This window comes from Prionailurus bengalensis, chromosome E3 (genome assembly GCF_016509475.1).
Source record: "Prionailurus bengalensis isolate Pbe53 chromosome E3, Fcat_Pben_1.1_paternal_pri, whole genome shotgun sequence".
NCBI classification, from domain to species: Eukaryota; Metazoa; Chordata; class Mammalia; order Carnivora; family Felidae; genus Prionailurus; species Prionailurus bengalensis.
Window position 1 is genome coordinate 26,606,520 of NC_057357.1, and position 23,732 is coordinate 26,630,251.

The 23,732-nt window shown below is 44.1% G+C and overlaps 1 protein-coding gene across 2 annotated transcripts in view; it reads right to left on the reverse strand.

Annotated features, from left to right (window-relative positions):
- TMC5 (transmembrane channel like 5) overlaps nucleotides 1-23,732 on the reverse strand; it is a 49,330-nt gene that overhangs the window by 13,155 nt on the left and 12,443 nt on the right. For both annotated transcript variants that reach the window (XM_043560409.1, XM_043560410.1), the window contains 10 exons: nucleotides 22,538-22,637; nucleotides 19,364-19,451; nucleotides 18,653-18,901; nucleotides 14,826-14,977; nucleotides 12,954-13,098; nucleotides 11,534-11,689; nucleotides 8,329-8,480; nucleotides 5,881-5,959; nucleotides 5,039-5,136; nucleotides 3,013-3,108 (listed from right to left, as the gene is read on the reverse strand). In XM_043560409.1, coding sequence (XP_043416344.1) covers nucleotides 3,013-3,108; nucleotides 5,039-5,136; nucleotides 5,881-5,959; nucleotides 8,329-8,480; nucleotides 11,534-11,689; nucleotides 12,954-13,098; nucleotides 14,826-14,977; nucleotides 18,653-18,901; nucleotides 19,364-19,451; nucleotides 22,538-22,637 — 1,315 coding nt within the window. The remainder of the gene's footprint in view (nucleotides 1-3,012; nucleotides 3,109-5,038; nucleotides 5,137-5,880; nucleotides 5,960-8,328; nucleotides 8,481-11,533; nucleotides 11,690-12,953; nucleotides 13,099-14,825; nucleotides 14,978-18,652; nucleotides 18,902-19,363; nucleotides 19,452-22,537; nucleotides 22,638-23,732) is intronic.

Below are 23,732 nucleotides of genomic sequence, written 5' to 3' on the forward strand. Positions count from 1 at the left end.
AATACAGAGGGAGCGTGCTCTATGGCTGTAGACCAGGAGCGTTCCCACCACACCCAGTATACCCGGCTGCTCCCTTCCCAGCTTTGGAAAAGAGAGTTTGCAGAAAGCACCACCCACACACCACCAAATGGTCTTCAGCAAGCCCTAACCTAGGTGTCCCGAATGCGGGACATGTCCTCCTGCTTCCTCCATGGCATTCAAGAAGGTCTGAGGTCCCGCAGGGAGAGGCATTAAACTGCACTGAGTTACAGATGGGAAGGGCATTCTCTCTCAATTCTCCCCAATGCTCCTGAGTGCCGAGAGAAGAAAATCTCACTTTGGTGGTCCTAACACTTGCCAACCTCCCTTTGTTCCCAAAAGAAAGGTGGGAGGGGGGAGGTAAAGCTTTAAACTGAGAGCCTTGGCAGACGGGAGCATCCAGCTAGAATTTAATGACTGTTGGTGATTGGCTTGGTTTTATTTTATTTTATTTTTCTTATTTTTTTAAGTTTATTTATTTATTTTGAGAGAGACAGAGACAGCTTGAGTGGGGAAGGGACAGAGAGAGAGAGAGAATCCCCAGCAGGCTCCATGATGCTGCCAGAGCAAAGCCCCATGCAGGACTGAACCCTTGGAACCATGAGATCATGACCTGAGCTGAAACCAAGAGTCAGAGACTCAACCAACTGAGCCACCCAGGCGCCCCTTATTTTATTTTTCTAAAGTGACTGACATTTTTCTTTTTTTTTTAACAATTTTTTTTAATGTTTTTTATTTATTTTTGAGACAGAGAGAGAGCATGAACAGGGGAAGGGCAGAGAGAGAGGGAGATACAGAATCCAAAGTGGCTCCAGGCTCTGAGCTGTCAGCACAGAGCCTGATGCAGGGCTCGAACTCAAGAACGGCAAGACCATGACCTGAGCCGAAGTCGGACGCGTAACCAACTGAGCCACCTAGGCGCCCCGACATTTTTCTTTAAGTAATCTCTACACCCAAGATGGGCCTCAAACTCACGACCCCAAGATCAAGAGAGATCAAGAGTCAGATGCTCTACCAACTGAGCCACCCAGGTGCCCTGGGTTTTGTTTTATTTTTTAAGTTACTTGCAGTTTCTCTCAAATGACTGTGATTTTCCATTCTGGTGGTAAAATAAAGACTCTTTTAAAAATGTATTTAGGGGCACCTGGGTGGCTCGGTCAGTTAAGCATCTAACTCTTAATTTCAGCTCAGGTTATGATCGCACGGTTTATAGGTTCGAGCCCCACACCAGGCTCTGTGCCGACAGCATGGAGCCTGCTTGGGATTCTTCCTCTCTCTCCACTCCTCCCCTGTGTGCTCTCTACCTCTCTCCCTCAAAAATAAATAAATAACCATTAAAAAAAATAATAAAAAATAAAACATTTTTAAAAAGGCAAACTATATAAAAGATAATACTAAGTAAAAACCAGTACCGGTGATATGTAGATAAGCCAAAAAGTACGCAGGCTGGTGTGCAAAAGGCTGAAGTTTGGGACACACTTACCTCACCTCATCTCTACCATTGTCCCTAACATACATTGCCTTTCTGTCACCCTGTTATCTTCTTTTATTTTTTAATTTTTTTTTAACGTTTTATTTATTTTTGAGACAGGGAGAGACAGAGCATGAACAGGGGAGGGTCAGAGAGAGGGAGACACAGAATCCGAAACAGGCTCCAAGCTCTGAGCTGTCAGCACAGAGCCGACGCGGGGCTCAAACTCACAGACCGAGAGATCATGACCTGAGCAGAAGTCGGCCGCCCAACCAACTGAGCCACCCAGGCGCCCCTGTTACCTTCTTTTAAAGCTCATCATCAAAGGCAACATTCTCCTAAAACCCACAGAAGTTAAATCTATAATTTCCATGGAGAAAAGAAAAGACACATGTGTTTTCAATTGTGCTTATTTGCAATTTATTAACACAAACCATAAAGACCCAGAAGTAATAATGGCCATCTCTGATTGCAACTTTTTCCCCCTTGCTGCTAACATTTCCCTTTGGAACCTTCATTAATGGTCAATAGTATGAGGGCTTGGTTTCTAGGGCTCAAAAACCTGGCCAAAGTAAGCACTCAATAAATAGAGCCATATTGTTATTACCACATCAGCTGATTTATGCACATCATTTATTAAAAAACAAAAAACTTAAGAGTGCTCATAAGTACAGTATAATCCAGCAATTCTACTTCTGGGTATATATCCAAAAGAACTGAGGGGCGCCTGGGTGGCTCAGTCAGTTAAGCATCTGACTTTGGCTTAGGTCATGATCTTGTGGTTTATGAGTTTGAGCCCCACGTTGGGATCTGTGCTGACAGCTCACAGCCTGGAGCCTGCTTTGGATTCTGTGTCTCCCTCACTCTCTGCCCCTTCCCCACTGGCACTCTGTCTCTGTCTCTAAAAAATAAGCATAAAAAAAAGAATTGAAAGCAGGGTCTCAGAGAGATATTTGCACACCCATAATCATAGCTGCATTATTCACAATAACCAAGAGGTAGAAGCAACCCAAATGTCCACCCATGGGTGAATGGATAAACATGAGGTATATCCATACAGCAGAATATTATTCAGCCTTACAAAGGAAGGAAGTGCTGACACATGCTACAATATGTATGAACCTGAAGAACATTATGCTAAATGAAATAAGCCAATCACAAAAAGATAAATTGTGTGTGATTCCACTCACATAAAGTATCTAGAGTAGTCAAACTCCAAAAGACAGAAAATGGAATGCTGGTTGCTAGCGGGGTAGGGGAAGGAGGAAATGGGGAGTTCTTGTTTAATGGGTATGGAGTTTCAGTTTTGCAAGATGAAAAGAGTTCTGGAGATCTGTGGCACAGCTATGTGAATGTATTCAACACTACTGAACCATACATTTAAAAATAGTTAAGATGATAAATATTATATTATGTATATTCCTACCACAATTTTTAAAAGGTGCTCATAAGGGTGACAAACAGCCACAATATCCCCACTTAGAAAATATTTCTGAGTCAGTCTGAAGATTCTCAAAACTTACCACACCAGAGTTTGTGCATAGATCAGTTCCAGGACGTTCCTCGCGATGTCAAACTCCTGTAAACCAAGGCTCGTGGGAAACTGCATTCCAATGAGTCTGTGAAAACATTGCTGAGTTTAGCGCCCCAACCATCAACCCTCTCCTTCAGAAGATTCCCCACAATCAACAAAGTAGAGCATCACCAGTTTGGAATAAAGTCATAAGTTCTTTTGCAAATTTTTGGAAAGTTCCAAGTGTAAGTGTATTTTTGAAGAAATAATTGAAGGAATTGAGGGAAAATGGAACTATCACAATGCATTCGAGCAGAGGTACTGCTGAAGTGGTTTACAAAATTCTAGGGCTGCCTGGGTGGCTCAGTTGGTTGAACGTTTGACTCTTGATTTCGGTTCACATCATGATCTCACAGTTTGTGAGTAAGAGCCTGGTGTCGGGGTCTATGTTGACAGTGCAGAGCCTGCTTGGGATTCTCATTCTCTCTCTGTCTCTCTCTCTGTCTCTCTCTCTGTCTCTCTCTCTGTCTCTCTCTCTCCCTGCCCCTTCCCTGCTTGCGTGTGGGCTCTCTCTCTCTCTTTCCCAAAATAAATAAAGATTTTTAAAAAAATTCTAGAGACCATTAAGTTATCCCATATATTATTTAAATAGATAGTTAACTATAACTTAACAATAGATATTATATAAATGAGATCATTATTAAAGTTATCCTACCTATTATCACTCTTTGCTTGTTAAACCTGTTTTTTCAGGACCAGGTAACTCAGCATTTCCTAACCTCCCTAAATGGAAAAGTTTTCCATGTGTGGTTACTGCTATCAGATTAATAGGGTTTCCCCATTTTCTAAATCCACAAGAGGAAACCAAGCTCTCCATTTATCCTGAGGAAACTTGAGACAGAGAGGATGCTAATAATAAAAAGAAAAAAATGCCGTCAAAGATACAAAAACAAAACAAAAAACCTCCTAACCTTTACATCTAGACCTTGGACAGAGGCTGTAATAAAAGTGAGTTTGGGCAGACTGAGTGTAGAAATAGGGCGTGCAACCTACCCCCTGAGGAAAGAATCATTATTGTGTTATGCCATCTTATCACTGGGGCAGCTTACAGAAATATGTACATGTCTATAAGGAATGAGATGCTCATCATATTATTAACACATAAATGAACATATCAATAGAAGAGGACTATACATGGGCCAATGACAACACTGCCTCAGTTCTGTACACCTGGTGTCTAAAATCACAATTAGCACATGAATCAAAGTCAATTAAATGGATCATGAGATAAATCTATAGGTGTTGTCATAGAAAGATGCCACAGCATAATGTTAAAAAGAATAAGGGCAGAGTCCACAATGATTTTCAGCATGACCCAATTTTTATCTTTGAAACTATATAATACAGTCACACACACAAAGCAATATGTGCACAGAACAATCTGGAAGAATATACACTACAATTAAAATCATCTGTGGTGGAGGGGCGCCTGGGTGGCGCAGTCGGTTAAGCGTCCGACATCAGCCAGGTCACGATCTCGCGGTCTGTGAGTTCGAGCCCCACGTCAGGCTCTGGGCTGATGGCTCAGAGCCTGGAGCCTGTTTCCGATTCTGTGTCTCCCTCTCTCTCTGCCCCTCCCCCGTTCATGCTTTGTCTCTCTCTGTCCCAAAAATAAATAAACGTTGAAAAAAAAAATTCTTAAAATCATCTGTGGTGGAAAGTTCTCAAAGACTTTCACTTTCTATGTTTTGCATCCAGTAATGTCTTTATCTCAAGAGAAGTTTGTAAAGGGTTAGCTGAATGAACTTGGACAACAGGACTGTCAGGTCAAAGTGAAATTTTGGTTAATTTCAGAAGCAAGCAACGTCCCAAAGAACAACAGGCAGACTTGTCACAGTGCATACTTGAAATAAATAAGGGACGCCTATGTGCTAACTACAGTAAGCGTAAGGGATACCCATACTTCCGGCTCAGCCAAGACTCTGGCTCTGGTTCCAACATCAGGTACTAATGACTCAAGGCTGATAAATATTTACCTCCTCAGGAATTCCCCCAGTAAGGAATCAGCTAAAGAGAACACAAAATCCATCAGAAGGAGCCGGTAGATTTCCTGGCCAATGAGAGTTTCCCAACACTGTAAGGTAAACAAGAGTCAGGATGTGGGAAGGGGCTGTTGGTTCTGCCCAGTGCCCTTCTGGCACCCTACACTCATTAGGACATGGTTGCTGGCCAATGTGACTGGGTCCTTGTACATCCAGAAAAGCAGACCCACTCTGGGCAGGGACGCACCATTAATTTGTTGAGTTTGTTTTCAAGGGTGTTTATTCCCTTTCTGTGTTGCTTTTCCCCCATTAAAGCTTGCCCTCCACATGCACCCCAAACTTTCCCTTCTCACTATCTCTCCTCTTAAAACTTTTCATCCCTGTCCTATGCCCTCTGGATCCCATTTCTCAGCTAGGGCTAGCAGAAGGCATCAATGGCAACAATGCCTTTACTCTTTGTTTATTAACCTTATGAAAATCCGTTAATACTTATTTGACTAAGAAAGTGGCTTAGAGGTTTAGCAGGCTGGCACAAATTCGAAGGCTGACTTAGTTCATGAAACTGGTGATCAATTACCTCTGCAGGAAGTCAGTGCTATGAACTGATGGACCGGGAGCTTTTAGATTTGGTTGAACGAGGAGAGGGATGTTTTGAGTGCACAGCCCAAGGATGGATGGATGGATGGATGGATGGATGGATGGATGGAAGGAAGGAAGAATATTATATCAACTCTAAGATCATGAGTAGAAATTCTGAGAAACCAGAGAAATTCACTTCCTCCCTGTATTCAAAGGTTAAGAAAAAAACTCAAGGCAGAATAGCACAGAAATCTCACCTCTTCACCAGCCTGGGCCACAATGTTGAGCCAATAGTAACAAAGAATTCCAATGATTGATATTTTCAGAAAGATGTTTCTAAATAACAGAAGAGAAAACAACTATTGTTACCTTCCATGACAGTCATTAGTACTGTTTGCTAATAATTCCTTTTGGTCACATGGTAGGACTGAAATTCCCGCTCCCGTGTGGTTTGACTGGGGCCAATATGGCTAGTTCTGGCAAGTAATTTGTGAGCAGAAGTGATGTGTGTCACTTTGCGCCCTTCTAGGCTGGAGCACTGAAATGCCAGCGAGGCTCTCCAGAACTCACTGTCTTCCGTCTGGAATGGCCATCAGCAATATTTGAGACAGTTGCTGCTGTCAGCCTGGATCCCTGCACGAATGACATGACCAAAACCACCTGCCATCCACAATGGACACATAATATGAGCAAGAACTAAATCTTTGTGTTCGAAGCCACTGAGATTAGGGAGATAGGGGATGTTTGTTACTGCAGCATAACCTAACTTATTTCAACTGATATACCCTCTTTCAGTGCATTCCAAACTATCTGATTTCGCTTCTCATTGTAATAATAATAAATGTACTTACTTTTAATTGGATGCTGAGCATGGGCAGTACATTGTGCTAAGAACCTCACTGAATCACTTTAATCTTCACAGCTTAATGTTTACAATTTTGCTGCCATTCTTACTTTCTACAACTCTGTCATCAGGTAGATTGAATTTTTATGTCTATCTTACTGATGAGGACACTGAAGTTCAGAGATGACACAACGTGTCCAAGGGCACACAGCTTGTGAGGGCCATGACAAAGACTGAAACTGAGGACCATCTCTTAAACCTAGTCACTTTGCCAAAGTCAATAGCTGCTGGTTTTAATAGGGCTTCAGCCCTGGTGTGCCAAGAACTGTGTACCACTAGACCAGGGGTTCTCAAAGTGTGTCCTCTGAACCAACAGCATCAGCCTCGTCTGCAAACCTGCTAGAAAGGCAAATTTTCAGGCCCCACCCTAGACCTACTGAATCAGAAACCCTGGAGACAGGACCAAGAAATCCCTTCAGGTAATTCTGATGTATGCTGAAGGTTGAGAACCTTTGTGTTAGACTCTGAAGTTCCAAGAAGGAAGGGCACTAGATCTTTCTCAGTGCCAGATCCCCAATCTCTTGCCTAGTGCCTAGCTTGTGATACACCCTCACTGTCTACTGGATTAAGGCATCAGAAGACCTTTATTGCAGTGTAGCTTCAAGTTAAACTTGAAAACACACTCTTCTACGCTGAGAAAAATCTCATCTCGGATCAAAAAGAACCGTGTATTTCTGAGAGTTCCCATTTTCTCTTCATGCAAAGATTTTGAATATTTTGTTGAAGCTGTACAAAGGGCTGATGTATATTAAAAGACAACTAAACTCTTAAATGATCAGAAAAACACAAAGAGCAAACTTATTGGTTCAAAATGGCCCACTGAGCATACATGTCTAACCACCTCTTCATCCAAATTCTCCAGATGAGGTTGGAGAGCTGGCCAGGAGCCAGATCTCCCAGGCCATAGAAGGCAAGGGCTCTGGAACTGATCAGTAAAAAAAACTCAGTCTACATTGTACTGACCTGTTGTCATAAACACCATAAACAGGAACTGGTCAGGGAACTAGCCAGGAAGGAGCAAGGACAAAATTTGGGTTGTTTTATGCTTTGTTTATCGAAACCTTGGGGTCACCTCTAGCACAAAAAGGCACCCCCTCCCAGCCAACTAATTGCCAGAAGCACCCCCTCTGCCTCCATTTGGGTGTCTGAATTACAAAAATGCACCTCTTGGGGCTCCTGGGTGGCTCAGTCGGTTAAGCGTCCAACTTCGACTCAGGTCATGATCTCGTGGTTCACGAGTTCAAGCCCCATGTTGGGCTCTGTGCTGACAGCTCAGAGCCTGGAGGCTACTTCAGATTCAGTGTCTCCCTCTCCCTCTGCCCCTCCCTACTTGTGCTCTCTCTCTCTCTACCTCAAAAATAAGTAAACATTAAAAAAATGTTTTTTTCATGCACCTCTTTCTCCCAGCTGAGGCAGTGGCTACCAAGGCTCACAGCTTGACTAATGCAAACGCTAGATGAATTTCAGTCCCTACACAACTCATCAGCCAGGCACCCTTCTGCAGTATACAACATGAACATCTGTACATCTCATAACTGAGAAAAACTATGAAAATCCTCAGGCCGGTAGCAATTTGGAAAGGTAAGCTATTACTCTGAGCAAAAGACTGATGTACTTAATTGTATACCTGAGAGCGTTTTGGATTTTATGGCTATTAACCCACCCCATACAAACACACTTTATTCTTGAAATCCTTTCTGGAAAACAGAACTCTGGTACTCGAGCATAACCCTCTGTAGCTCCCACCTCACTTCCCTCCCTGGAAATACAGGCTGGTGGTGGGCATGGCAGACACACCTACCGGATGAGGAGGATGTAGACTTCGCGCCTCGGCGTCTCATACCTCTCCACCAGCCTGAACAGGGAGTAGAGGCGTGGCGTTGCCAGGTTGATGCAGGACACGAGGAAAGGCAGTAACAGCACTGCTCCAGGGTTCTGGTGGTTCTTCAGGAACTGCAGGGGATGCAGGGAGAGAATCGAGATGCCAAACGTGCACGGAACTCCTCTCTGCCTCACGCAGAAGACCCCACACAATGGGGAAACCCCAGTGGTAGCTCCTCCGGGGTTAGCTCTTACGCTACCGGTTATTGAGCACTTACCCAGCGCCCAGCATTACCCACGTGATCACGTGATCACGTTTGATTCTCACTACAGCCCAGCAGGTGGGTATTAATAGACTGACTGGCAAATGGAGGCTCAGAGAGGTAAAAATGCTTGCCTGGGGTCACCGAGGCAGATTTGAACTGGGTCCATCTGACTCAGGGGCCTGAACTCAAAACAGCCATTCTGTGACTTTACTGTCCTTAGCAAGAGGTCTGCAGCAATGAGAACGTGTTTCCTGGCTGTTGGAGCAAAAGCTTGAATCCACGGAAGCTATAGCACAAAGGTATTGAGCACTGCAGACTTTCTCTGCCTGTCTCCTGCATGGCCCTGTTCATTTTCACCAGGCTTTTCTTGGGTGCTGAATCAGGGGAAAGGGAGCCTCTGTTAGCCCATGGCACACCTTCGTATGAGGTCCAAAGAGGCACCCCCTTCCTTCATGTGGATGCAACACCCTGGCACTTGGTTTGGAGTGGGGTGAAGGCTGCCCTCAGCCAGGAATCCTTGGAGTCAGGGATTCCAGTGGATTTATCTTCTGTCTCACACTACCTCCTTCCCACCCCTAGGCCTGACCCTGCCTCCCTTTATCTCTGGGTGGTTTCGAAAGCCCCACTTGCACTTTTGGAAGTATTTTTGTAGCCAGGGTAACCTGGGTTCAAATGTTGTCCCCTCTCCCATGCTTATGAGCTATAAGGTCTGAAGTCAGATGCATAGCTTCCCTGGGCCTCTTTTCCTGTCTGTGTAATGGGGAGATTATCATGTGACCCACAGAGTCATTGCAAGAATTAAATGAGGGGCGCCTGGGTAGCTCGGTCGATTAAGCTTCTGACTCGATTTTGGCTCAGGTCATCATCTCATGGTTCATGAGAATGAGATCAAGCTCAGAGTCGGGCTCTGCCCTGACAGCGTGAAGCCTGCCTGGGATTCTCTCTCTCCCTCTCTTTCTTCCCCTCCCCTATTCATGCACACATAAGTGCATGTTCTCTCTCTCTCTTTCTCTGTTTCTCAGTTGATGCCCTAATTAAAAACAATAAAAGAATTGGGGCGCCTGGGTGGCTCAGTCAGTTGAGCGGCAGACTTCAGCTCAGGTCATGATCTCCTGTTTGCGAGTTCGAGCCCCACGTCGGGCTTGCTCCTGTCAGCCTGTCAGCGCAGAGCCCGCTTCAGATCCTCTGTCCCCCTCTCTCTGCCCCTCCCCCGCTTGCGCTTTCTCAAAAATAAATGAACATTAAAGTAAATAAATAAAAATAAAAGAATTGAATGAAACCAAATAAGGCCAGGTCTGGCCCCTCAACAACATAGGTGAGACATCATTCACAGAAGATTGTAGCTGCCCATGAATGTGACCCCTGGAGTTGTACAAAGGGTTGCTCCTGCCAGGCATACAGCAGATGTTCAAACAATAGGCTCCACTTCTGCCTCCTCACCTCCTTAGCTGCCCTCCTTCACTTCAGGTGGGTGTGGAGAAAACCTTCCAGGTGAAGAAGAAACTCAGAAGGCTTCTTTATGCCTACAGCTGCCTGGTCACAATTTCTACCCTGGGTAGGCATTGCCAGGCCCTTAAGCACTGAGACTTAATTTCCCCTATTTGAGGGCACATCTCAACATGGTTAATGGCAAACTCTTAGTGTTATATAATCCCACACCCATTTTCTTGCTGGCTTCTCCTTCACTTGTTCATCCATTTGGTTGTGCACCTACTATGTGTCAAATATTGGGCCTGGAGCCCAGCTACTATCTTTTGAAGATACATAAAGATACCTGCATAAACAGGTATTTTCAATACTACACATGACAAGAGCACAGGGAAAGCTTGCAGAGTTAGGAGCGCCCAACACAGTCTAGTGAGGGTGGTGGGGGTGAGAGAAAATTTGCTGAGGAAACGGCACCATGCTGAGGTCTGGAGGAGGAGGAGGAGGAGGAGGAGGAGGAGGAGGAGGAGGAGGAATTTGCCCAATGAGGGAATTAGGGCAGGTTGGGTAGAGAATGAAGTGCATGTTTTCCTACCGAGAGAAAAGGAAAAACATGGTGTGCTCAGGGAACTGTGGACACACCATTTAGTGTTGCTAGTGTAGGATATGGGTAGTTGTGGGTGTTGAAGCTAGAGATGTGGGCAGGGATCAGATCATACAAGATCTGTCGATCATGCCATGGAGGATAAATTTATATCGAGGGTAAAAATAGGAAGTCATTAAAGAAAGTGAAATAATCCGACCAACCTGTACCACAATTCTAGAGGTCGGCAAACTGGCTATAATTAGTTCCATTTCCAGGGGAAAAGCTGAAACCTACAGAAAAACAGTACTTTGCCCAGACCATCCAGCTAATTAGTCTCAGAGTTTATATCATTTGCAAAAAAAAAAAAAAGGTAATATTCCTTTATTAGTCACAATACTGGGCATGGAGTAGACTCTTCACATAACTTTTTTCTAGTCCTGACCACACACCTACAAAGCCAGGTACGATCATTCCTGGTTTGCAAGTGAGGAATCCAGAGCTCAGAAAGGTTAAATGGCTCACCAGAGTCCATCAGATCACAACACTTAGAGTGTCTGCTCAGTGCCAGGGACAGTGGGAGGTGTTAGGAATATAATAATAAAGGAAGAAACCAAAACTTAATCCCACGTCTGCTGCCCAAATTTCCCATCTCTCCACGGACCCAGAGCTTCTTACTCTGAAGCGTGCATACACATCACCAGGGGGCATTGTCAGGATACAGATTCTGAGGCTGTGAGCCCAGGCAGGGACACAAGATTCTGCATTTTTTCACAAGCTTCCGGCTGATGCCAGTGCTGCCCGCCACAGAGTCTGAGTTCAGTAGCAGCTCCATACTGCCTCCCTCCAGTATCTCATCCCTTCACCTGGTTTTGTGCTCGGGCCCCCAGTGTCCCTGCCCTTCTGGTTACCTCTGAGTTGTTCTCAGCCAGGTAATAAACAGCTACGCAGCAGGCAATGGCCATTCCAGTAGAGACGACCCAGGCTGCCAGGTGGGCCGACACGTGGATCAGCTGCTGATTGAGCGTTAACTTGACATTCTCCTGACGGATTTCGGACAGGTTTTCCTATACACACAAGGAAGTCAGGTCGGCCTACAGTACCCTATCACCTGTTAGCAAAGACTCAGCAGGTGAATCTCGGCCACTCTGAGACACAACCCACCCCAGATCCACAGGAGAGAGAAAGGGGGAAGTTCATGATGGACGTGGACTATGAGAGACTCATGGGGAAATCTCAAATGGACCAAGAACCTCTATCACTGTGCCAAACACCTTTTCCATCTTAGATAAACAGGCCCAACAGAGTGGGACTGTGCTCTTAAGGAAAGCACTTTGAGGTGTCAAGAAACTCTTTTTTGAAGAATAAGGCTGGGTATCTACACCAACGAATTTAACATCTTCAAACCTCTTGTCAAAGTCTCTTTGCTTACAAATTATTCTCCCTCTCTTTTTTTTTTTTCCTATTATGTATCCCTCCACCCACGTCCCCTCTATCAACATCCAGTTTGTCCTCTGTATTTAAGAGTCTGGGGTTGGGTATATTTGTTTCTGATTTTCTCTCTCTCTTTTTCTTTCTTTTTAGTAAGTTTTTTTCTATAGACCAGGGTTTCTCACTCTCGGCATTATTAACATTTTCAGCCAGTAATTCTGTATTGTGACAACTCTCCTGTGCACAGCAGGATGTTTAGCAACATCCAGTAGCACCCTCCCCCTAACTGTGACAATCGAAAAAGTCTCTAGATATGGGGTGCCTGGGTGGCTCCGTCAGTTAGGCGTCTGACTTCAGCTCAGGTCATGATCTTGTAGTGTGTGGGTTCAAGCCTCACATCAAGCTCTGTGCTAACAGCTCAGAGCCTGGAGCCTGCTGCAGATTCCGTGTCTCCCTCTCTCTCTGCCTCTCCCCTGCTCATGGTCTGTGTGTCTCTCTCTCAAAAATAAATAAATATAAAAAAAAATAAAAAGTCTCCAGATATTACTATATGTCCCCTGAGGGGCAAAAACTGTTGTGAGTTGAAAAGCACTGTAGGGGTGCCTGGGTGGCTCAGCTGGTTAAGCATCCAACTTCGGCTCAGGTCATGATCACATGGTTCATGGGTTCAAGTCCCGCATCAGGTTCTCTGCTGTCTGTACACAGCCCATTTCAGATCCTCTGTCTCTCTCTCTCTCTCTCTCTCTCTCTCTCTCTCTCTCTCTGTCCTTCCCCAGCTCGCATGTGTGCTCTCTCTTTCATAAATTACATTTTTTAATTAAAAAAAAAAAAAGAAAAGTTACAGACATAGTAAAGGAACTTAGCTGTGGGAAGGTGTTGTATAAAGCAAGCCTGCCTTACCCTTATCTCCGTGCTAAGATTCTTCTGTTTCAACTTGACAGCTCTTTCATGAGTGACGGTGAAGTCCCAGCAGAAAATAAGTTTAGTGATCCCTCTGGAGTAGATGTGAGGGTTAATGAAGTTGTTCCGGAAATACCTGGCCATGCTAGGGAAGGCAGAAACCAAAATACTCAAGTGTTATTGAAACAGGCATTGGGGAGTGCAGGAATTAAACAAAGGGGAGTCCTACCATTAACAGAGACAGGCAACATGGAACAGTCAACCTCAGGTTCTACTGGAACAGTGCGATCACAAACATAATGGTTAAGAGCACTGGCTTCAAGATCTCATAGGTCTGTCTGATAATCCTGGATTGCCAGCTGGGAGATCTTTGTTATTTTAACTGCAATGAGCCTCAGTTTCCACATCTATATAATGGGGATAATAATAGTACCCACCCACAGAACTTATATGAGAGTTGTATTAGTTTCCTCTAGCTGCTGTACCAAACTGTCCCAAACTTAAGTGGCTTAAAACAACACATGTCTACTTATTCTCTTACTGGAAATCGAAAACGGAAAATGTTTCTAAAATCAAGGTGTCGCAGAGCTGCGTTCCTTCCTATCCTTCAGCAGGAAATGTGTTTCCCTGCCTCTTCCAGCTTCTAGAGGCTGCCTGCATTCCTTGGCTGATGGTCCCTCCTGTCTTCAAAGCCAGGAGAGCTGCCGCTTCCATTCTGTCTGACCTTGACCTTCCTGCCTCCCACTTACAAGGAACCTTATGATTAACTGGCCCACTTTAAGATCCTTAACTCAGTCTCATCTACAAAGTCCCTTTTGCCAGGTAAAGTAAGATATTCATGGGTTCTGGCGATTAGGACTTGGACATCTTTGGGAGGCGGGGGGAATTGTTCAGCCAACCACAAGAATCAATGTAGTGGTTAGAACAGTAAGCACTTGATAAAGGCAGATGCTAATATCATGGAGACGTCAGCAGGACTCAGTGAAATCAGCCGGGGAAGCACTCAGCACTGAGCCTGGCATGTAAAAAGTGCTGAGTCAATACCTTTCCAAAATTTGCCACCACTAACAGTAGCTTTAGGAACTTTTCCTGGTTTGATAGGACAAAACGAAATCTAATTTTACTCTGAATTGTGTGCTGGCAGTGAGGTTGTTATAGGCTGAACTATACACCCTAAAAACTCCTATGCTGAGAGCCTAACCCCTAACCCCCTAACCTTCAGAAAGCAACAGTATTTGCAGATAGGATCTTTATAGAGGCAATTACGTTAAAATGAGGTCATGAAGGCGGGCCCTCATCCAATATGACTGGTGTCTTTATAAGAAGAGAAGATTAGGACTCAGACATGCACTGAGAAAGACCCTGTTAGGTCACGGTGAGAAGGCAGGCATCTATAAGCCACAGGGAGGCCTCGGAAGAAACCAACCCTGCCAGGACCTTGATCTTACACTTCTAGCCTCCAGAACTTGAAAAGATATATTTCTGTTGTTTAAGCAACCCCGTCTGTGGTACATTGTTATGGAAGACCGAGGAAAGGTCCTAGGAAGACCTAGGAAAACGAATACAAAGGTTGAATATCTGTACCTCCTCTTTGACAGTTGTCAAGGGACAATTGCCTATCCATGCCCTTCCTTCCATATAACTAGTGGGGTCACTGCATCCCTATTTTCAGACTGACCAATTTCCTTGAAAGCACACAAAACCTCTCTTCTTTATCCAAACTTACAGTTTGTGTTGTAAAACGGGAATGCTCAGACAGCAATAGAAAGTCAAAATTGCAGAGAAACTGTTTCCCTGGGGAACTTTTCAGTCTCTTGAATTTTACCTAAATCCAAAATGAGCTTAGGATCGAGAAATGCAGATACTCCATACCTAAATAGCAAACTGAAAAAACAGACGATCAAACACGCTCCGATTGTGAAGATGTAGGCGAGCTGCATGTTGTAGGGTGCCCCACTGCTCCCGTGTTGGATCGTAGAGTTGGTGTAAAAGCCATAGTACATCACCGTGTCCTGAAAATAACCCTGAAAGAGGCAAGAAGCCAGAGGTCAGGTGGGTCTCTTGAGAAAACAATGACAATGGTCAGCACCCTTCACCTTTTCCATCTGCAAGAAACTTGCATCAGTCAGTTTCGACATTTTGTTGGCAGGGCACCCAAGGTCACTGAGAACATAGACATTTGGGGGCACCTGGGTAGCTCAGTCAGTTAAGAGTCTAACTTCAGCTCCGGTCATGATCTCACAGCTCATGGGTTCGAGCCTGGCATCGGGCTCTGTGCTGACAGCTCAGAGCCTGGAGCCTGTTTCGGATTCTGGGTCTCCCTCTCTCTCTGCCCCTCCCCCATTCGTGCTCTATCTCCCTCTGTCTCAAAAATAAATAAACATTAAAAAAAAAAAACATAGTTGTTTTATCACTAGGCTCTTTGAGTTGGGAAAGGACTCTCAAACCCTCCTTACAGTGGAGGGACCCAGCTGTCACCACCTGAACCCAGTGACCAAGCAAAGCATGACTAAAACCAGGACAGCCAACCATGATGGGCCTCTGTCATCTTAACATGACCATGTTAAGTATTATAGTCAAACATGTTTGATATGAAACAAATCAAGCTGTTAGGTCTAAATTGCAATTTATAGGAAATACGGGCCAGAGGAACAAGTCAGAGAGACTATAAGGAAACAATTGATTCCACAAGGTAGAATGTTGGAGTTTGTATGACAACTGGCCTGGTTTCTGCAACAAGCCAATGTCAAGAAAAGAGAGGGCTGTGTCTGGAGAGATCATTCTTTTTTTCTTATTTTTTATTTAAAAAAATTTTTTTAATGTTTTTATTTATTTTTGAGACAGAGAGAGACAGAGCATGAGCAGGGGAGGGGCAGAGACAGAGGGAGACACAGAATCTGAAGCAGGCTCCAGGCTCCGAGCTGTCAGCACAGAGCCTGATGCGGGTCTCAAACTCATGGACTGTAAGATCATGACCTGAGCTGAAGTTGGCTGCTTAACTGACTGAGCCACCCAGGCGCCCCTGGAGAGATCTTTCTAGATTAATTGCAAATTCAGAGAAAAAGCAACTGAATGCAAACTGGGGCTTTAATTGGATCCTGGTCTGAACAAACAAGCTATGAAAGAGATTTTGGGGACCACTGGGAAGATTTGAATATAGTCTGGATTTTTAATGATATTTTTAATTTTGCTAGGTGTGATAACTGCAGAAAGTGTCCTTATTTTGCAAAGATGCATGTTGAAGAAATTTGGAGTAAAATGTCCTAATGTCTTTAATTTACTGTGAAATATTTCCAAAAAATAGTGAGATAAAACAATGTGGCTAAACGTTAACAATTTAGAAACCTGCATAGTAGGCATATGAGTGTTCATTTACTACTCTTTATTTCCTGTATGTTTGAAATTTTTCATAATAAAATGTTACATATATACAAATATAAAAAATATAGATCAGGGTGCCTGGGGGGCTCAGTTAAACGTCCAACTCTTGATCTCAGCTCAGGTCATGATCTCACGGTTCATGGGTTCAAGCCCTGCATCCAGCTCTGTGTTGACAGCATGGAGCCTTGCTTGGGATTCTCTCTCTCTCTGCCCCTCACCTGCTTGTGCTTTATCTCAAAATAAGTAAATAAACTTTAAAAAATAAAGCCCTAGGGGCACCTGGATGGCTCAGTCGGTTAAGCGTCTGATTTCGGCTCAGGTCATGATCTCACAGTTTTTGAGTTCGAGCCCTGCATCAGGTTTTGTGCTGACAGCTCAGAGCCTGGAGCCTGCTTCAGATTCTGTGTCTCGCTCTCTCTCTCTGCCCCTCCCCTGCTCATGCTCTGTGTCTCTCTGTCTCTCAATTATAAGTAAATGTTAAAAAAAATTTTTTTAAATAAAAATAAAAATAAAAACAAAGCCCTAAAAAATAAGTTAATTAAATTAAAAATATACATCACAACAAGGAGAATGAAAGTAAATGAGGAAGAAATTTACATAATAATAATTCTCACTTAATGCACTTAACACAAGGGAGAATTTTTAACAGAAAAAGAAATTTAAAACGATAAATGGAAGAACTTGATTTTGAACATTCTACTTCAAGAGTCGGCAAATTTCTTCTGTGAAGAGCTAGATAATAAATATCTGGCTTGGTAGCTATAGCAACAACTCCACTTGGCCACCGTAGCAGGAAGGCATCACAGACACCTAAACAAATGGATGTGACCGAGTTCCAGAAGGACTTTATTTATGGACACAAATCTGAATTTCACGTATAATTTTCATGTTTCACAAAATGTCATCCCTGTTTTGATTTTTTTCAACCATTTAAAAATGTGGAAACCAATCTTAGTTCATTGGCTGTACAAAACTAGGTGGCAGGCCAGATTTGGCCCCAGCTATAGTTTGTCAGTCCCTGGTCTATAGAATGCTAGTGGCAGAAATCTCTTCTAGAAGGTAAACTCACAAGGCAGGGGCTATAAGTGTCAATAGGGAGATGGGTAAACAAATTATAGCTGCTGTTAAAAAGAATACTATGGACTGGGACGCCTGGGAGGCTCAGTCGGTTAAGTGTCCGACTTTCGCTCAGGTCATGATCTCACAACTAGTGAGTTCGAGCCCTGAGTCCAGCTCTGCGCTGACAGCTCAGAGCCTGGAGCCTCCTCCAGATTCTGTGTCTCGCTCTCTTTTACCCCTCTCCCACTCACACTCTCTCTTTCAAAAATAAATAAATATTTAAAAATTTAAAAAAAAAAGAGTACTGTGGATCTATATAGATGCTCAAGATACATAGTAAAACAAAAAAAAGTTGCAAAAACCTGTAGTATCCTGTTTTCTTTAGGAAAGAAGAAGGAAGAGAAACAGTGGACAAAGATAGGCTCTAAGCTAGGCCGTTAGACAAGGGAAGAAGACTAATGTGGACCTTCACCTAATTTTCTCTCTTTTACAGTAGCAACTTTCCCCCCCTCTGTCTCTGCCCCTCCCCTGCTCTCTCTGTCTCTCAAAAATAAATAAACATTTTTCAAAAAATTTACAGTAGGAACTTTTCAAAAGGTGCATTGTATTTTGTACAAAGAAAAAGAAAAAAGAAAAAAAAGGTAGCTCTATGAACACCAATATGACATATCCACCACAGAGCAGATGAAAGAAAGTGAGTCATAGGTGGTATATGTAAATGATTCATCTTTTGTTAAAAAACAAAGAAAGTGGGGCGCCTGGGTGGCGCAGTCGGTTAAGCGTCCGACTTCAGCCAGGTCACGATCTCGCGGTTCGTGAGTTCGAGCCCCGCGTCAGGCTCTGGGCTGATGGCTCAGAGCCTGGAGCCTGTTTCTGATTCTGTGTCTCCCTCTCTCTCTGCCCCTCCCCTGTTCATGCTCTGTCTCTCTCTGTCCCAAAAATAAATAAACGTTGAAAAAAAAAAAAAAACAAAAGAAAGTGGAAAACAGAAGAAAGGGATGTATACGTACATGTATACACGTGTCCGTGTGTGCACAGAAAAGGAGACGGTGAACAACACAAACTATTAATATGATTACCTCTAGAGACAGAAAGTCTCCTGTGTTGTGTATATGTTACTTTTAGGGGAAAAAAGAAACACATTTCAAAGTCCCACTTTCCCTATCAGTTGACTCCCAGGCAAAACGAGGGGTCTGGAAGGTACGTCTGGGGGTTTCTGAGGTGGTGGATTTCCAGGTGGGGGGAAATGGAGAACTTACCGCCCCGGTGAAAAATTCCAATCCGGTGAATTGGAGGGTGTTCTTTTCAGGCACAGTAAACTGAGGAATGATGATGAAGCTGAAGGTCACGATGAACGAGAAAATGTTGAACTTCAAAAGCCACCTCAGAAAGTTAAAATAGGAGAGGACGCTCGTTCCAAACTTGCCTCCAATGACCTTGAACGTCTTCTGCCATAGGCTGATGTAACTGAGCAGTTCTGACAGGCTGTTCTTAGATCTACGGTAAGCCTGGGGTAGGGGCACAAAGCATGTGGTAGACAGTCACTCAACAAACACCTATGAGCAGGTCCCATCCTAGCAAAAACGGCCACTATTTCCAGAGCGTTATAATGTGCCAGGCATGCGCTCAGCATGTTTGCAAATGTTATCTTATTTAATCTGACAGGCCACTCTTCCTGGTGAGTGCTATTATTCTCCTATATTATTCTCCTATATCCCAGGTTTGCTGTTGAAGGTGACGTTCACAATAGCTATGCTCAATATGCACAAATAACTCAGCAACCTCTTATACACCTTTGCATGCGCACCTGGTTTCTCTGCACCTAGACCAACCCAATTTCTATGGCTTTCAATGAAACAGCCCTGAATTTTGGTTCCTCTTCCCCTTGGGTACCTTTCATCCCACTCTGCAAGGGGTACCTTTTTACCCCTTATCATGCCCATTTGTTGACTGCAATAAAGGCCTCTTACCTGTGAAACGGAGTTCAGACACTGAGCACAGCAGTTGAACTCAAGGATACGGTGGGATTGCTTACTTTTCTCTTTGTCAACCATTTTCCTGTGGGGAATGCCAGAAGAAAGGGAGAGATACCAATGCCGTAATCACTGCATTCCCCAAATATTTACTGAGTGTCTATGGTGTACTAGGCACAACCCAGGTAGTGAGACAAAGAGAATGATTTCCCTGCCTCATGGAGAAGATATCCTAGTTGGAAGGGAAAGACAATAAAGAAACGGTGATTTATACTATGGAAAGAAAAAGGGAGATAGAACAGGATAAGGCGATGGGAAATACTGGGATGGGGACTGTGTTATAATTTGAAATAGCATGATATTTGAGCAAAATCTTGAAGGAGGGGAGGGTTTAGTTGTATGGATAAGGGACTGCTCCGTGGCAGAGGGAACAGCCAACATGAGACCCCCAAGGAGGCCAGGATGGCTGGAATGGAAACAGCAGGGGGAAGGGCAGAGGGTACGAGTGATAACTGTTGCAGGGGGAGGCGGAAGGGTCCTATAAGTCATCACCCTTGAGTGGTTCTCAACCTAGGGGATTTTGCCCCCAAGGAACAATTTGGCAAAGTCTGGAAACATTTTTGATTGTCAAAAATCTAGGGGAGAGAGATTTGCTATGACCTCTAGTGGGTAGAGACCAGAGATGTGCTAAACCCCCTACAATAAACTGGACAGTCCCCCACAACAGAGAATGATCCATCCTCCAATATCAGGCATACTGGGGTTGAAAAATCCTGCTGTAAAGTCTTTGGGGCCCTCACAAGGCCCTTATTCCATGACAGAGGCAGGCATGCAGAGTTTGAAATGGAAGACTGTAGAGGTGCCTGGGTGGCTCAGTCAGTTAAGTATCTGACTTCGGCTCAGGTCATGACCTCAAGGTTGGTGAGTTCAAGCCCCGTGCTAGGCTCTCTGCTGTCAGTGCAGAGCCTCCTTTGGATCCTCGGTCTCCCTCTCTCTCTGCCCCTCCCCTGCTTGTGTGTGCACACATGCACACTCTCTCTCTCAAAAATAAAATAAAAACATTAGAAATGGAAGAGGGTTTTTAAAAGATCCAGCCACAGTTGGCATCTTTACCTTTCCATGAATTCATCGCAGCTACTTTGCTCTGGTCCTTTCCTGGTTTTCTTTATACACCCAAATGCCCATCCCCACACCATCATCTCCACAGCCTGGTCCACATGGCCTCCTGCTTTGCCCAGGCAGCCTGTATCACTCCAGCTAGTCCTGTCACTGCATTCTCCTCTACCTTGACTTGGCCTGATTTCCTCTTTCTCATGTGTACATTTCTTGTTGACAAATTCATCTCCACTGTCAGACTTTGCAAGTTATCTTTGCAACCCCAGAACAAATGCATTATTGACTTATTTATTAGCAATTGTTGTATCCACTCTCCTAGTTTCTGCCAAGATGACAAGTTACAAAAGAAAAAGTCTATGGGGCACCTGGGTGGCTCAGTCGGTTAAGCAGGCGACATCAGCTCAGGTCACAAACCTGAGTTTGAGCCCCACAATGGGCTCTGTGCTGACAGCGCAGAGCCTGCTTCCGATCCTCTGTCTCCCTCTCTCTCTCTCTCTGCCCCTCGCCAGCTCACATACTCTTTCTCTCTCTTAAAAATAAACATAAAAAAAAGAAAAAGGCTGAAGAACAGTAAATGTGAAGTAGTCTGAAGCCTAAAACAGCCCTCACTCTTTCATTCTTGTTTTTTTTTTAATTCTTAGCCTTAGGAAGCTTTTGAGGTCTCCTCCTCCTCCTCCTTCTTTTTGTAAACTTTGAATTTTAGAGTAATTCAAGATTTGTAGAAAAGTTGAAAAAACTACAGAAAATTCCTATACGCTACTCACCATTTTCTCCTATTAACATCTTACATTTCCGTCACAGTTTGTCAAAATTAGAAACCAATGTTAGCATACTACAATTACCTAAACTTCACACGATTCTGATTTCACTCATTCTTCCATGAATGCTGTGTTCTATTCCAGGATCCCATGCCACATTGCATTTAGTTGTCATGTCTCTTTAGGATCCTCTAGTCTGCTTGATTTGGCTCAGGTCATGATCCCAGGATCGTGGGATCAAACCCCAAGTCAGGCTCCATGTTGAGCGTGGAGCCTGCTGAAGATTCTCTCTCCTTCTGCCCCTCCCCCACTCATGCTCACTCTCTCCAAAATAAAAAAAATTAAAAATTTTTGAAATTAAAAAAAAGAATCCTCGGGGCGCCTGGGTGGCGCAGTCGGTTAAGCGTCCGACTTCAGCCAGGTCACGATCTCGCGGTCCGGGAGTTCGAGCCCCGCGTCGGGCTCTGAGCTGATGGCTCAGAGCCTGGAGCCTGTTTCCGATTCTGTGTCTCCCTCTCTCTCTGCCCCTCCCCCGTTCAAGCTCTGTCTCTCTCTGTCCCAAAAATAAATAAACGTTAAAAAAATTTCTTTAAAAAAAAAAAAAAAAAGAATCCTCTAGTCTCTGACAATTTTTCAGACTTTTTTTTTTTAAGTTTACTTATTTACTTTGAGAGACAAAGAGAGATGGGGAAGGGCAGAGAGAGAGAGAATTCCAAGCAGACTCCACACAGTGTAGAGCCCGATGCAGGGGCTCAGACTCATGAACCATGAGATCATGACCTGAGTCAAAATGTAGAGTCAAATGCTTAATTGACTGAGCCACCGGGGTGCCCCAGACTTCCCTTATTTTTAATGACCTTGACAATTTTGAGGCATACTGGTCAGGTATTTTGCAGAATGTTCCTCTATTAGGGGTTGCCTGATTTTTTCCTCTGGTGACACTGGGGTTACAGTCTTTAGGAGAGAATACCACAGAGGGAATGTGCTCTTCTGACCACATATCTCTGGCAATGCTAACCTTGATCGCCTGGCTGAAGGGGAGTGTAAACTAGACCTCATCACTGGAACGCTTCTCTCCCTTGCTCTTCATACTCCACCCTTTCAAAGCACATCACTAAGCATAGCCTGCTCTCCTGCCGAGAGGACAGAGGAGTATCTATACAGATTATTTGGAATTCTTCTGTAGCAAGACTGTCCTTTCTCTTGAATTTATTTCTTATCTTTCTGAGATGGGGCAAAAGTAGAAGACTGAGGTTCACATGAAATCTGGGAAAGAAGAAAAGCTTTGGGTCCATACTTAAGGTTCCTTTTCTCTTCCATGGTTCTTGGCTGACTCCTGATGGCTTTAATTCTGTCTCTAGAGGTCATTGGTATCAAAGATGCGATTAACTTTTGTCCTGTGGAGGAAAATAAATGGAGTTTCAGTCTGTTTCTTTCACAGAATATCAGCATTTCAAAAGATAGCACTGAACTTAGAGCATGTTTTTATAAGGGCATAAGGAAAGAATATATGGACTCAATGATCTCAAAAGCCGAAAATGAAAACAAAATGGCAACATGGCGTATTTCTCAAAGTCAAAGCAAATGATAATGTTTGCATGCAACATTTGATATTTTCCTTTTTTTTTCAATGACAAGAAATATCCAATGAAGCCAACAAGCCCCTGCACATCTGGTCAGGCTCACTGTCCTCCCTCACTTGATTGCCTGCACCATTTTCTCTTGACCCCTGTACTCTAGGCCCAGGCATCTTATTTACATTAAAAAAAATTTTTTTTAATGTTTATTCATTTTTGAGAGAGAGAGAGCACAAGAGCAGGGAGAGGGGCAGAGAGAGAGGCGGGGGGAGGGAGACACAGAATGTGAAGCAGGCTCCAGGCTCCGAGCTGTCAGCACAGAGCCCGATGCGGGGCCCAGGCTCATGGACCTAGAGATCATGACCTGAGCCGGAGTCAGACGCTTAATGGACTGAGCATTATCTTCTTTACATTTCTTGACTATTGTCATATATGCTCTTCTGCCTCCTGGAATGAGTCCCCCATCTTCTCAGTATCATCAGATACTGCTGGCCATCTACCCAAGTTATCTCTCCTTTTTAAAAGAATACTGATTTTGTTTGGGCATCTACCCCCTCTTTCCCAAGGCCCTGAGCTTCTGCAGGGTGGGACCCATCTTCAGGCACAGGGCATGAGTCCCATGAGTCCAAACTGATTGTTGCAGGTGACTGATTTAGGCATGAGCATGTAACAAGATGTTGGCCAATGTTCTGCGATGCATGGTCTGCTGAGGAGTTTCTTGGAAAAGGCTTCTTCCTTCTCAAAAAAGAAAAAACAAGAAAAAGACCGATTCTTCTTCCTCTGGATGTTGTTGTGGCCACATGTGAAGCCTGGAACTGCTGTCGCCATCTTGTAACAATGAGGAAGCCAGTTGGGGAACTACCACTGGGGTAACAACAGAATGGTCTGGCTCCCTGGTTGAGTTATGGAGCTGGA